General features: G+C 30.7%; 1 protein-coding gene across 5 annotated transcripts in view; it reads right to left on the bottom strand.

Moving 5' to 3' along the window:
* The window catches only part of sws (patatin like phospholipase domain containing sws), a 149,908-nt gene that overhangs the window by 14,742 nt on the left and 118,852 nt on the right, over positions 1-16,314 (bottom strand). For all 5 annotated transcript variants that reach the window (XR_015041570.1, XM_085818055.1, XM_085818071.1 and 2 more), the window contains 2 exons: positions 9,587-9,735; positions 526-678 (listed from right to left, as the gene is read on the bottom strand). Coding sequence is in view for 4 of the 5 variants with exons in the window: in XM_085818055.1 (XP_085674181.1) it covers positions 526-678; positions 9,587-9,735 (302 nt within the window). In the remaining variant the exon portion in view is untranslated. The remainder of the gene's footprint in view (positions 1-525; positions 679-9,586; positions 9,736-16,314) is intronic.

Here is a 16,314-nt window from a genome sequence, read left to right as displayed (position 1 = left end):
AACTGCACAGTTTCATGGCATGATTACTGTGTAACTTTTTTTTTTTACAATGACACTGACACATTACTAATTACTTATTGCACCAAATCTGATTCAACCAAACTATTATTGTATGAATAAAAAATAAAATATATTAAAAATGAACTTTCAAACAATTTTCGAAGTTCTGAAATAATTTATGGAAAACTTGTATAAGAATATTTTTTTTAAATTAACAAATCATCTAACAATTCTGAAGTCTATAGAAAAAAATATTAAAATAAAATACTGTAAAAAATTTTATAAATGTAACCTAACTACAACATTTGAATGATTACAAAACTGGATGGTATTATTTAACCATTTGAATGGTAATAATATAAAATAAAATAAAGTCATAACCATTTGAATGGTAATAATATAAAATAAAGTCATAACCATTTGAATGGTAATTAACCATTTGAATGGTAATAATATAAAATAAAATAAAGTCATAACCATTTGAATGGTTAAATAATAATGTAAAAAAATTAATGAAATACAAACCATAATTTCATCAAAACTTCCAAACTGTAACGTCTTGTATTTATCAATAGGTGGTCTTATATATGTGCAATAATCACTCCGTTTGATTTGGTCCAATTGCTTTACACAGCTGACGTATGCTAATCGAGATTGAATCTCTTGAAGACTTGGAACCTAAAAAAAAAAAAAAAAAAAATGTTATAAAGATTTTTTGATGCAAAGATACTAAAATAAATAAGTAAGTAAATAAATAAATAAAATAAAATACATATTAGAGATCTGATTCATAATATTGAAAGAAATTAAGGAAAGCATTCAATTATGTGTGTGATAAATAATTTACATTTCGTACATTAATCTGGGTGCTAACCTTGAAGTTTGTATAATTTCTCAATGAAATATTATATTATTTTATAAAATGAATGTTAAATTTTTAATTTAATATTATTTGGAAAAAATTAACAGTAACTTCAAAGAAGATAAATAAAATCCAAATTGAAAAACATTTAACAAATTAAACAAGAGAAAGAGGAAATGTAAATGATTTAGGAGCATAAAAAAAAAAAGAATTTTGCAAAAATTTAATCCAGGATAAAATAAATAAAAATCAAGTACAGAACCTACTAAATTAACCTACCTAAAGAATTATTACCTACAAAACAGAACCTACCTAAATTTAATTATTAGTTGAAATCAAGAAGGAAATTTAATTGGCTTCCTGTCATTCAGTAATACAGTACAAAATCTGAAAAAGTAATACAGTACAAAATCTGAAATCTGTATGTTCAATATTTGTGATCTCATAACCAAACTTCCTGACCCTCAGAAAGTTCTTTCAAAAAGAATTTTTTTGCATATTAGGAAAAAGAAATAGGTTCAGAGAGTAGCATGTTGCTTTATAACATGCTTAATGCTTCATGCATGTATAGTAGACATTTTTCCATAATAATGCATATGGAGGGACCTGATTCTTAATTTCACATCAGCATTAAATAAAACACCTCCATGTTGAAGAAATGCAATTATTTATTCACATAAATCTGCATGATAATAATTTGGCTCTATAGCCACCTTTTTGCTCGATACATACTATACTCAAATTCATCACTAATTTTACATCTACTGAATAACTCATCTCCGACGTCAATCTGGCAAATAAATTTTTACCATTTTCGTTTTCATCACCATGACTCATAGTAGCTTGAGAAATGACTCACACAGTGGTGTCTAAAACATATTTACATATTTTTCAAATATTTACAATTAAATACCAAACAGCATGGTAACCTTTTATGTTGACATTAGTCTCAGTGACTTATATTACAGACTTCAACCAAATGTGTTGTAAGTGTTGAGTGAATTGACAAAGAAAAATTTAACAAAAATTTCTTTCCATAAGCCTTGTAAATGATATTCGCAGGCCAAAAGATTACATGATTACATTTTAGTTCTGTTTGAATTAAGAAAAAATAAATGATTTGTTGTTTACACAAGCCTTAAGTATATGTGGGAATTTATTAATTTTAGACTTGGACAAGCCTTAAGCAAATGCAGAAAATAGATTAAGTATAATAAATAACTAACATAATTCAAGCTTAATTTCCTCAGTGCACAACAGAAGAAAAACAAAATTTGGCAGAACAACACATCTTTAATTGCCAATAGTGAATAGTGGATGCTAGCTAAGCTTTATGATGATAGCCATGAATTTGAAGGTTTTGGAATATCATAAACTAAAAGTGAATTTTTCAATTACTGGGAATTTGTAAAGAAATGGTTATAAATGAAGATGATATAACCAAAGTTTCCCATTGTGATGACAATGCCCCAATAATCGGTCAACTAACAGATGATGAAATCTGCAGTTTGGTTCTAAATCCCCCCAAAATATCACTACCAACAGGAAGAAAATGACAGACAGGTAGTTGATGATGAAAGAATTTCAATTCACAATTTAATGGAAAATTTCAAACTGGCAGTTACAAGACTTAACTTGGAACTGAACAAGAATTTAATGGAGCTGGAACTGAACAAGAAATTATGTCTATCTGTAAAATTAAAGTATTAGCATAAAAAACAAGTCAAACAAATGGCACTGAAAGAAAGGTTTAATAAAGCAAACAAATAAATATTGAGCGTTTTTTTTTTTTTTTGTGTGTGTGTGTGTGTGTGTGTGTGTGTGTGTGTGTGCAAATTTTGATTCTTTTAAAATCGTGAACAAGTACTTCATATTTTTAATTTTAGAATTTCTTCGTGTATCTTACTAGATTTAAACATCTAAAATCTGGAAAATCCAAAATCCAGACTTGCACAGTTCCAATCTTGGCCTTTACATCGTATTTACCTGGTTGTAACAAAAGTTTTCTGTCAAAAAATGTTCTTAATAAAGTTAGAAAAAAATATTAAAGCAAAACCTTCAATGCACGTAGTAATCAACACCCAAATCTATGACTTTCTGCCAACATTTTGGTAGTTTTTCAAAGCTTTCGCAAAGGTCTATTTTCTTAAAAGACTTTTTGAAATCTAAACCTTTCTTATAAATGTTATCAAACAGCTTTCATTTGTTCATACGCATTTAATATTTCTGAAATATGGAACTAATTACAATTTTCCCCATGAATTTAAAGTCTACTGAAGCATCAAATAGCACATAAAAAATCAATTTTAAATAAATAATCTAAAATAAAATGATGACTTCACAAAAACAATAGTGACTAAATTTTAAAAAACAGAATCAAAAATTCAATAAATTATTGAACTAAATCCAACTGTGCAAGTTGTTTAAAAGTATAAAAGACAAGATTTGCTTCTTCTAAAAGTAAAGTATATTTTCATATTAAAAAGTACAAATAAATTATTGAGACTAAAATCCAGATTAACTCAATCTACAATTAAATAATTCAGGTATCTTCCTATACAAGACTCAAAAACAATAAAAGAATTATCAAATTAAAGGAATCCTGTATTCCTCATTCTTGAATTTCATTTTCCTCGAAATAAGCAATAAATTTGTCATTGCATAAATTTTAAATTCCTCCAGATTTTAGTCTCCGCATTTCAGCTGAGATTAATTTTCAGTCTTTATGGTTTTGTGGTGATGGCATTAAGGAGCGCGCCTTGCACCCTCCGATAAGTGTGGCAACCCTACAGGAAAAGTTTCTTACGAGTAGCGAGCAGAGCGAAACAGGCCGGCTGTCGGGGAGTGTGCACGAAGTTCCGAAATAAAGCTTAATTTTTATTGTGCACTATGTCTTGTTAATATTTATATTAATGCAGTAAGAACATAATCTGTGATATGGAATTCGAGGATTAGTGGTAAAACATATAGGAAATCACTATAATGGTAACCCAGACTGTGTTAAATCGTATGAACAGTTCTCAAGCACATTCGGTTTTAACTACAAGCCATCACTCAGGATCTCCAAACCAGAAGTAATACATTACATCGGTTTTCATCCTCCGAATCACAGATGAGTAGTAATTATAGATCATTTTATAATTCTGTTTTCTACTTATCATTTAATTTCATTTTCTTTAGTTAAATTTTTGCTTTTATTTTGGCTTAAAAACCTTGCACAATGTCTGACGTTCATGCCGTCCAAATTCCGGTTTATAACCGATCAGACCCATCTTTATGGTTTATTATGTGTGAAAGTACCTTTGCTCTTGCCACCCCCAAACCTATCACAGAATCCATTACTAAATATAATTATGTAGTTGCTCATCTTCCTCCAGATATTGCATCACTAGTGAGGGATTCACTTATGAAACCAGACCCTATTGATCCATATACAAAGCTTAAAACTGAGTTAATAAATCATTCAGGAGAATCTTCTCAGCAAGAAATTCGCCAATTATTATCTGGAGAAGAATTAGGTTCTCGAAAACCTTCCAATTTGCTTAGAAATATGAAACGTCGAGCAGAATCTTTAAATGTTTCTGATAACTTAATGTTAGAATTATTCCTTCAATGTTTGCCTTCCACTGTTCAGTCTATTTTGGCAGCGGTTTCCAATTTAACTGTAGATAAAGCTTCAGAAATTGCCGACAGAATTTTAGAAGTAAATCCAACCCCAGGGACTTGTGCCATTTCTCGCACAGTCGATCAGTCTTTTGAGGATAAATTATTTAAACAAATAGAAAAATTAAACAAACGTATTGATCGCATTTCTCTTTCTCGTGGTCACTCGCCAAATCGCGGAGATCGCAATAAAGAAAGAAGCAATTCGAAAAGGAGAGATTATTCTGTTTGCTGGTATCATAGACGTTTTGGGAAAAAGTGTAGAGAAGACAAATGTACAAAACCTTGTTCATGGCAGGGAAACGAAACCAGCAAAGAATAGAGGCGACTTATTCTTTGCCTCAAGTTTCACGTCGCCTGTTCGTTCGTGACCGTAGAACAAACCTTTCATTCTTGGCCGATACCGGCTCTGACGTGTCCTTACTTCCAGCAAATAATTCTCAAAAACAGAATTCTCTCCAACAAACACTTTTAGCTGCTAATTCTTCCACTATTCATGTTTATGGTCAAAAAACACTTTCTTTGGATTTCAAATTAAGACGACAGTTTATATGGATTTTTCTTATAGCAAATGTTAGTACACCCATTCTTGGAGCAGATTTTCTCCATTTCTTTGAATTGGTGCCTGATCTCAGAAACAAATGTCTCAAAGATTTAAAAACACATTTTAAAACCGTCGGTTGCGTGAAAAATGCAAGCATTTATTCAGTAAAAACTGTATTTAGTGATACACCATATCACAAAATTTTAAAAGAATTTCCTTCAATTACTAGATTACCAGATCCTAACCAACCTGTTAAACACAACACCGTTCATTATATTATAATTAAAGGTCCACCTGTGGTTGCAAAACCTCGTCGGTTAGCTCCAGATCGCTTAAAAATAGCAAAACAAGAATTTCAAACTATGATGCAATTGGGGCATTTGAGACCTTCGAGCAGCAATTATGCATCCCCACTTCACATGGTTCCAAAAAAGGGAAGTCTGGAATGGAGACCTGTAGGAGATTATCGAGCATTGAACGCTCAAACAATAAAAGCCAAATACCCTATTCCATGCTTAGCCAATTTTACTGCTGCATTGCACGGTACTAAAATTTTCAGTCATGTTGACCTGATTAAGGCATACCATCAAATACCAATTAACCCAGCCGACATCCACAAAACCGCCATATGCACACCATTCGGTTTATTCGAAAGTACCCGTATGCAATTCGGCTTATGCAATGCATCCGCGACTTATCAACGTTTTATAGATGAAGTCATGCAGGATTTAGAAGGTGTTTACGCTTTTGTCGATGACTTGCTCATAGCCTCTAAAGATTCTGAGGAACATTGCAGGCATTTGAAAGCTTTATTTTCCAAACTTCAGGAATATGGACTTTGCATAAATGTTTCAAAATGCACCTTTGCTCAAATGTCTATTGATTTCTTAGGTTTTCACCTTAGTGAAAACGGAATTGAACCTCTTCCTGACAAAGTCAAATGTATTTTAGATTTTCCTCAACCTACCACTCTCACTCAGCTTCGCCGATTTTTAGGCATGTTTAACTTTTACAGATGTTTCATACCTAAAGCAGCACATATTCTTTCTCTTTTAATAAAATTGTTAGAAGGCTATATTAATAAAAAGAAATCTCGTTCTTGTGTTCAGGATTCATCCCCACAATTAAATTGGAACGAGAATGCTGAACAAGCCTTTATTGCTGCCAAAAATGCCATTGCTCAGGCTACTCTTTTGAGACACCCTATTCCTGGAGCCCAGCTAAGCATCTGGGTAGATGCCTCAGACGTTGCAATAGGCGGCACACTTATGCAGTTGTCTCAACAAACATGGGAACCTATAGCATTTCTCTATGAAACTCAATAAAAGTCAACAGAAATGGTCCGCGTACAATAGGGAATTATTTTCAATTTATTCTGCAATTAAGAAATTCCGACACATGTTAGAGGGCAAAAATTTCATAATTTATACGGATCAAAAACCGTTAATATACGCTTTTAAACAGAACCCTCATAAATGTTCACCTCGACAATTGCGCCATTTAGATTTTATTTCTCAGTACTCTACTGATATTAGGCATGTACAAGGTTCAAAAAACGTCGTTGCTGATGCTCTTTCAAGAATTTAAATTGATTCCATAACAAAATCTGCATTTTTGGATTTTAAAAAATTTTCGGAAGCTCAACGGCATGATCCGGAGGTACAAGACTTTCTCAAAAACAACACATCATCTTTGAAACTGGAATTTAAACCGTGCCAGTATTCTGATGGTAATATTCTTTGTGACATGTCAACAGACATTCCTCATCCATTTGTTCCGAATTCCTTTCACAGACTCATCTTGAATCATCTGCACAATCTGTCACATCCACGAATTGCAGCTACTACAAAGCTTATTTGTTCTCGTTATGTATGACCCGATATGAAACGTCATATCAAAAATTGGGTGAAATCCTGTGAATCTTGCCAAAAATCGAAAATTACTAGGCATACTAAAGCACCACTGGGCACATTCTCTCTTCCTGATGCACGTTTTTCAGAAATCCATATGGATATCGTCGGACCGTTACCTCCATCAGAAGGCAACGTGTACCTTTTGACTCTAATAGATAGATTCTCCAGATGGCCTGAAGCCATTCCCATCCCAGATATGAAAACGGAAACCATTTGCAGAGCCATCTTCAACTCTTGGATATCTCGTTTTGGCTGCCCATCGATCATTACAACAGACCAAGGTTCTCAAATGAGAGCCACACTTTTTGCAGAATTTATGCGCATTTTGGGTATGAACAGAATCACAACAACAGCCTATCATCCAATGTCCAACGACAATGTTGAACTATTTCATCGACATTTAAAATCTTCTCTCAAGGCTCACGAGACCAATAACTGGACTGAAACACTACCAGTTGTTATGCTTGGTATTCGGACAGCTGTAAAGGAGGATCTACAATCATCTTGTGCTGAACTGGTGTTGGTGTACGGCACAACTCTCAAGCTGCTTAGTGATATGATAACGTCATCTAAGATATCTCCGTACGACACTCAATTTATAATGAATCTTCTGCATAGAATGCAACAATCGAATCCAATAGCAACATCTGCACATTGCCAAGAAAAGTGTTACGTAAGTGCTACCTTAAAGTCTTGTACGCACATATACTTACGTGTCGATCTAGTAAAGCCACCTCTCTGCCAACCATATACAGGTCCGCATAAAGTCCTTTCTAGAATGAACAAAACTTTCACAATTGATATTAAGGGTCTGAAATCTACTGTGTCTATAGACTGTGTGAAACCAGCCTATTTACTTTCGGACTCTGATTTGGTATGATTTGTCTGAACTGAAAACAAATAAAGACTTAAAGACAGTTCAGCAGAATAAATCTGCAAACGAACTCTCTAAGACACAAACTGTCACCAGATCGGGAAGACATGTTCACTTCCCTAAGAAACTTGCTTCTTATATAACAATTTAAAACATTTTTTTAAAACTCATATAGTAACATATTTTTGTTATTTCATGTTTATTATATGTGTCATTACCTTGTTATATATTGAACTGCATTTTGATCTTTTCTAATTTTATATTTTAATTTTGTAATCATGAAAAAAATACCCAACAGTACGGATCCTCTGAGATAATTTCATAACCTATGTCGTTCCTTTGAATAGCCATTAAAGGAACTGGGGGGAAACTCTGTGGTGATGGCGATAAGGAGTGCGCCTTGCGCCCTCTGATAAGTGTGGCAACCCTAGAGGAGAAGTTTCTTACGAGTAGCGAGCAGAGCGAAACAGGCCGGCTGTCGGGGAGTGTGCGCGAAGCGAATAAAGCTTCATTTTTATTGTGCACTATGTCTTGTTAATATTTATATTAATGCAGTAAGAACATAATCTGTGATATGGAATTCGAGTATTGGAGGTAAAACATATAGGAAATCACTATAGTTTAACCCTTTTACTTCTGGTGGACTAACACTGAAGTCACCTATCAAAATTTTATTGAAATTAAATAGGTGGTTTACTACATGTACAAATAGGTAGCACTGGATGCCATCTTTTGACATGTAGTGAAAATTTCAGTATAAAATGCAGTGTTTCATGAATATCAGCATTTTCGTGGTGTGATACCACTGGTAAAGAGTCATAACGTTGCTTTTTGTGTATTTTGTGCAACAAAATTACAAATTCTTTTGCAATGGCTAGTAAGTTATTTTTTCAACATTGTTAGCTTTGTATATTTTAGCATTTTATTGATGTGGCAATCACAAATTAGTGCATTTTGTTCTCTACAAGGAGCGAAGGTCTACTCTTATGATTGAAAGATTTTTGAATTTCTGTAGCAACAGGACTAATAGAACTGCAAAAATACGAAAAACATGGGGGAAAAGTGAAGAATCAAAACATATGCCAGAAAATACAGATGTTTTGTTCCATCCTTCCAAACAAGACGCAGTGATATGTCAATATATGGGACATCTTTTGATAAGGCTTATGCAGTACAAAACTTATACCCCATCTCAAAAATGGCAGTGCCCCATTTGTCGAACACTGCCTGAATGATAAGAAGAACTGTTTTCTACAGCACCGCCAAAAATTAATCAAGACATATACTCTGAGTGGTATCATAGTGTAACCACCATATTTTCTATAATAATTAAAAATAATTCAATAAAAATTTTGTTGTTTATATCAGTTATTACCAATATGTTAACCATGTCAAGAGCAAGTAAACATTTTTACTGACTAAATTTTTTTTCTTTGGGAGGGGGAAGAATTAACAGATATAATCAATTAAAAAAAAAGATGCACCACCTTTCTTGCCTGACACGAAAAAAGAGGAGGAGATGAGATACAAAACATGATATTTACTGGGTTATTATTTTAAAATTTTCTAGGTCTAAACAAATTTCTACTCAGAAGTAAATATGCACCTTTAATAACTTTTCAAAGTCTTTCTAAATACAGGAAAAAATTAAATATAATTTACAAGTGTTATTGACACAAAAATTATAAAATAAGTACTTCTCCACAATAAAATCAATTTCATTAACTAACCTTTACAGGTGATGACCAAGGATTCCATTTTTTCCATAACAACCACCAACCACTCAATGTATCACCATAATTTGTCATATCAATATCATCCTGGCTTCCAACATCAATTGCAATTATAGTCTCAGCACCCATTTCTCGCATAATGTCAGCTGCAAAACATTTGAAAATGCTTTCCTTGAGCATTGAAAAAAAAATTAAAAGATCAATTCTTTAATTAAAAAAAAAGATACAGAGTATGAATAATTGGCTGTTTCATATATTGTAAATATACTATGTTAGTAAATAAACACATACAACACACTTTTTTAATACCTAAAAATTATGAAAACTTTAACATAATTCTTTAGATTGGCCTTTTTTATTCCTTTGAATTCACAAGAAAATGTATTTGAAAATAATGTTTCATATCTTATTTCCCCTCTAACACCCTTATATGTAATTTTGACAATTTTTAATTGGAACCTATATGACAAATATCAAAATAAATATTTAGATTAATTACACATGTTGAACATTAGCATATTTCATAATTAAGCATAAGAAATTAAATCTTTAACATTTAATTTGATACAATTTATTTATTTCTTTGTCAGTAAAGAACCAACCTAAAAATAAAATACAAAAACATAAATTTCAATCTCAATTTAAAGAAACTAATTAATAAAGATTTTACAATTAAAAATTTCAACAGAATAATGCAACATTATTTTCAGTAAAAATTTAGAATATTTGTTCCAATATTTGAATTAATAATGACAATGCTCCAAATTTTTGTATAATTAAAAGGTTTTATTAGTGAAAGTATGGGAAAATTGAAAATGATATAATATGCATGTAACACATGTTTATTATATATTTTTATTAAAACCATGGATTTGGCTTATCGAGTTATCACACATAAATAATAACAAATGTTAATTAAGAATTTCATCAGTCAGAAAATATCAGAAGAGGTACTGGTATTGATTTTTTCTCCATACATCTACATATTGAAACATATGAAAAAAAAGAAAAAAAAATAGACAAAAGATCATGCTTTAATGCATTAAAAATTTATGAAAGGAAAAACAAAATTTTCCTAAAATACTCCATAATTAATAACTGATTGTACACATTACTTTTAAATCTGAATACAACATTTTATGATGTTTCTTATTTTTTTAAAGTTTTTAAGCTGTTTTCCATTTAATTAGAGTAATACAGGCAAACCTAACCATAATGAAGTTCAAGGGACTGAAAGCTTGGTTCGTTATATCTGATTCGATAAGAAAAGTAGATATCTCAGAAAATCAGAAAAACAGTGTTTTGGCATCTGTATTAAAACGAAAAATATCTACGAATTTACCATTAACTTTTACTAAAGATATGTATGATTGATTGCCAAGGAACAATTCAAAAGAATATTTTATGTCTTTCCAAAATATCTAAAAACCCCATTTGGAGGTCAGAACCTGAATACCAGTTATACTAAATAAATAAATAAAAATAAGCATAAAAAATTCTTATTCCTTAAAATATGAATCAACTGTATAATCCAAACTTAAAAGATTCACTACTTTCCCTTTCCCTAAATTAACGCTACTAGATATGCAACTTTTTGCAAATTTGCTACTTTTGACAAATCTGTGCTACTAAAATTTCAGTTTATGCGATTTTGTGAGTTTTCTGACATTTCATGATTTTCTTCTGCTACTTTGCATTAATCAAAATTTAACATATCATAAAAAATATAAAGTGCCCATGGAAATTAATTTATAATCAAAAGTAAGAATTTATTTATGATTGCACATGCACTCTTGGTCTACAATCACAGGATTGCTACTTATTAACATTTATATTGCTACTTATTAACATTTTATAAATGTTAATAAGTAGCAATCCTGTGATTGTAGACCAAGAGTGCATGTGCAATCATAAATAAATTCTTACTTTTGATTATAAATTAATTTCCATGGGCACTTTATATTTTTTATGATATGTTAAATTTTGATTAATGCAAAGTAGCAGAAGAAAATCATGAAATGTCAGAAAACTCACAAAATCGCATAAACTGAAATTTTAGTAGCACAGATTTGTCAAAAGTAGCAAATTTGCAAAAAGTTGCATGCACATGCACTCTTGGTCTACAATCACAGGATTGCTACTTATTAACATTTATATTGCTACTTATTAACATTTTATAAATGTTAATAAGTAGCAATCCTGTGATTGTAGACCAAGAGTGCATGTGCAATCAATACCAGCAGCAGTAGCTGGCAGTTTAATATGTTTCATTGATTACTTTGTTTTAATATTTTGGTAATCTTGAGCAGGATTCCAAAGTCATATTATATGCTGTATTAACTAAAATGTGAATTACGAATAACATAAAAGCATTCGGCACCAACTTTCAAAATGTCTGGCTTTTAAAATATCCATGTTTGAGAACTGGCTAGAAAGAACAAAACAAGCAAGAAAAAAGCTTATTGCGAATTACAAACTCAGATGAATGCAATACTGAAATAAATGTAAACCGAGGGTATAAGCAGACACACAATTTTATGTTTGAAAATGAATGGTTGTTTTAAAGTGCGCTCACTATGTTTATTCTATTATGTATTTTCTAAATAAAAATTTTTCAGAATATTGATATTTACAGTCTGAGCAAAGAAGAATAAAGTTTTAGAAGCTAAGATATAAATGTCTGTTCAAAATTGAAATTACTATCTCACTGTATCTACAAAATTTTAAGAAAGCATTCTTTATTAAAATTCTGTACAAAAAATGAATATATAGCTCTAAGAATAACTTCTACTTGTCTAATCTAGTATATACGTCAGTAATTTCTCTCTTTTCCATTCTTATAATTTCAGCTTAAATGACTTAATATATATTAAAAAAAATAATATATATGATTTCAAAAATTAATACAAAAAAAAACTATAAAGTTTATACCTGAGCTGCCTCAATAGTGTAAAGGATAAATTAAAAAAAATTTTTTTGAACTCATGGACCATAGATTGTATTGTATTATTGATAGATGGGATAACTCTATAAATATAATAGCAACAAAAGGAACAATATTATTAAAAAACTGTAAAACAAAATTATACCAATTAATACTACTGGTGATTTTATTGCTCTATTTTCCAGTTCTAAAATGATCCACGTGTCGGTTTAGGTCCCATGCACCACATATTTGAAATTTATTTTCATTAATAACACTGCAAAGAAGATCTCAAAATCAAAGCAACAGTAGATTTTTAAATAACAACACAAACAAATTTAACAGTGAAAGAATGTAGCAATCAGAATCTGATGAAGTGAAATAAGATCAATAATCAGAATGGAATATTAAATGAAATGCATTACCAATCAAAGTAAAGCAAGAAAACACAAATGAAATACTAAAACCATAACTCAAAAGAATTAGTACAACAATGCTAATCAAATATGAGAAATTACCTAACAATAGATATAAAGAAATTAATCAAAAAATAACAAAATATATTAATTCAGAATTAATTAAAAGAAGAAATGGATATTTAAGCAATGGAAAATTAGTAGCCTGGTTTTAAGATTCGTCAGAAATTATAAATGTAACATAATGACCATGAATTGAATCACAATCTGTAACCAATGGAACTGTTGGAGACTGACTTTATGATAACATCAGATATCATGTAAGTTTGTGTACCTAATGGTATTATCAAAATCATATGATCTCCTATGTCACATGCTTCTTTTTATGATTTTTTTATTCTTCTCCCACTACTTTAGATTTAAAAAAAAAAAAAAAAGGAGAGAGAGAGAGTTTTGAAAAGCAAAGTTTCCAAATTTTCAGCATAGTAAAACCTTGAATACAGTCCTGTGTGACAACAATCTGAATGGTATCAAAGAACACATTTACATTCTTTGGTTTAACCTTTCACATACCAATGTTCCTTTTTTGGAACATCATGTTTAATATTAAAAAAGAAACATCATTTATGACAGTATGACTGATTTTTTAACATTAAATTTATTTTTCAGATATGAATATTTCAGCGTAGAAAAATTTCTAAAAATCGGCTTTTTTTAAAAAAATTTTTACAGTATTTAAGAGAAATAAAATTCCATAATATTCAAATACCCCAAAATTTCTCTCTCGTACTTGCAAAGGGCAAGTTTAATGAGTTAAAAAAAGAACTTCAAATAATAACAAGAAATATTTCCTGCAAATTGCATAAAAATGCAATGTTCCAAAAAAGGAGCATGGACATGTAACAATATACAAAATCAGTGGTACTACACGTATATTTTTCTTTACTAGATTTAAATATCTTACCTACGGATAACATTACTGAAACTTTTCCTGAATTCTTTAATTTTAATCCAACTGATATTTTTTTATAAATTTCTGCTGTCTGATTACTTAGAAAACTTGGCAGAACTTACAAAAAGGAGACTCTTTGGATGTCAACGCCAATGACATTCAGCAGTTTCTTGGATTGCTGTTCTTCAGTGGCTACAATCCAGTAGCTGATGAAAATTCATATTTGAGCTCTCAGGAAAATTTGCATATCCCAAATGTTAGCACTACAATACCCAAAAATAAATTTCGGACGTTAAAAATGCGTTTTCATATTGTTGATAACAGTAAATTGGAATCAGGTGATAAATTACGTAAAATCTCTCACTTTTATGAAGAGATAGGATATAATTTTTGTCAATTTGGATTTTTCCATGAAAATCTGAGTATTGATGAATAAATGCTTCCATATTATGGGCATCATTCTGCTAAGATGTTCATATGTGGAAAACCAATTTGCTTTGGTTTTAACCTTTTGAGGACGGGGCTTTGGTAGCAGTAAAAGCTACCAAAGGACGGGGAATCTTGAACCGAATGTTTTCTCCCTTTAAGAAATCACCTCCTATTTGCAACAAAGATTCTTGTGAGTAGTTTAATGGATTCTCAGAGGGGTGCATCTACGTGCAAAACGAAGAAAGAATGTTATGAAAGAAAAGAAAAAAGCTCACACTGCTTCCCGCAATATCATGGACACTGAAAAACTGCTAAAAAGGATTACAAATAATTAGTGTTCTAGAATGCTTTATATTTTTTGTGCTACTTGTTGAAAACCCACGCACCTTTTAAAGGATAAAATATTTTATTTTTTATTGGTAAGGTATTTTAGATTTTTAAAATCGCATTTATTCATATTATGTATATTGTTAATGAAGCTGGTGTAAGTGTAAAATTGTTTTTGTTTCTTTATATTTTTTTGCATTGCATTTCCAATAAAATATTACACATTAAAAATTATGTAATTCTTCTTAATGAGTTTTACTTAAATTTTAGTAATTTCATATTAAACTGTTCAGTAAACCATTATAAAGATTCATAATATAATGCTTTGTTTCATCAAGCAAAAAAAAAAAAAAAAAAGAGAGAGAGAGAGAAAAGACAGCTTTACATGCCAATGTTCCAAAACTGGAACATCCAAGAAATTATAGGAAAAATTTTTTTACGGTAATTTTTTTGTTTTATAGTCTTTATGTGCGTATTCTAATGTGAATTTGAGGAATTAGTTGTCTATTTTATTCCTGAATCATAGTGCGGCATGTAAAAGGTAATATACCAAAGAACACCATGTACTGACATATGATTTTACTGTGCTCTCATTCACTTAGATTGAGTGTCACACTTGTTTCACACAATCTTTGTTTAGAACACAGAAAAAAAGAGGGGTAAAGGTGTTTTACTTTAAAGATGCAATGTGAATCCTTACATTCTAAACATGGTTCGTTTTAGAGGTTAGTATTATTTTGTTAAATCTTGCAAAAATTCTGGAAAAAATATTTTAAAAAAATTTCAAACAAAGATTGCACCTAGTGGGTTGAAACATAAGTAATGGCCTACTTTAAATTTAAAATTTTTTATTTTAACAAAACAAAAAAACAATAAATTAGTCAATAATATTCGAGTTTTTGGATTTTCCCATAGACCTAAGATGATGAACTATAGTCATTTGGCTACAACCCATTTGTTCAGCTAATTCTCGGGTGGTTTGACGCATGTCTTCATGCAGAAGTTGATTCAAACACTCTTTATCAAACTCATTTGGTCATCCAGAACGAACAGCATCTCTGGGGTCAAAATTTCCATTTTTGAATTTGGAAAACGAATTTCTTGCAGTTTGTTCAAGTGTATTTATTGCACTTTCCCCATACACTTCAAAAATCTCTCGGGCAGCTTCTGCAGCATTGGTGTCTCGATTAAACGCAAAAAGAAGGTGGGTGTCAAAAATGCTTATTTTTGTTGACTTGACACTCCATTTTAATGATCTGAAAAATAACAAAAGTTAGCTCAGACGGAAAAAAAAAAACCTAATATGTCATCTCGTAGAGGAAAAGATTCTCTTTCGAATAACACAAAACATTATGCCAATACATTTTATTTTTACTGCGTAATTTTAAACACAACATAAACAATCATTATTTATGTTTCAACCCAATAGTTCATTACATCCAATTTTTATACCTCTGGAAGTTTGCTATGGCAGCATAAAATAACATTAGGTGTATAGGAAATTGGTGCGAACAAAAGGTTCATTTGTCATAGTGTAGATTGATACAGTAACAAAATTAATACACAACATTGCCTTGATTGCAGGATTAAAGTATTCAAATACAAAAGATATAATAATAAATTTAAACAAAAAATAGTTACTTTACGCATCACATTTAAATAGAATGTACCATATATA

The sequence above is a fragment of the Stegodyphus dumicola genome, chromosome 1 (genome assembly GCF_044657685.1).
Source record: "Stegodyphus dumicola isolate Sdum_Otavi_A_Nest chromosome 1, ASM4465768v1".
Classification (NCBI taxonomy): Eukaryota; Metazoa; Arthropoda; class Arachnida; order Araneae; family Eresidae; genus Stegodyphus; species Stegodyphus dumicola.
Note: the sequence above shows the minus strand (reverse complement) of the source record. Positions and strands in the feature narration are given on the sequence as shown.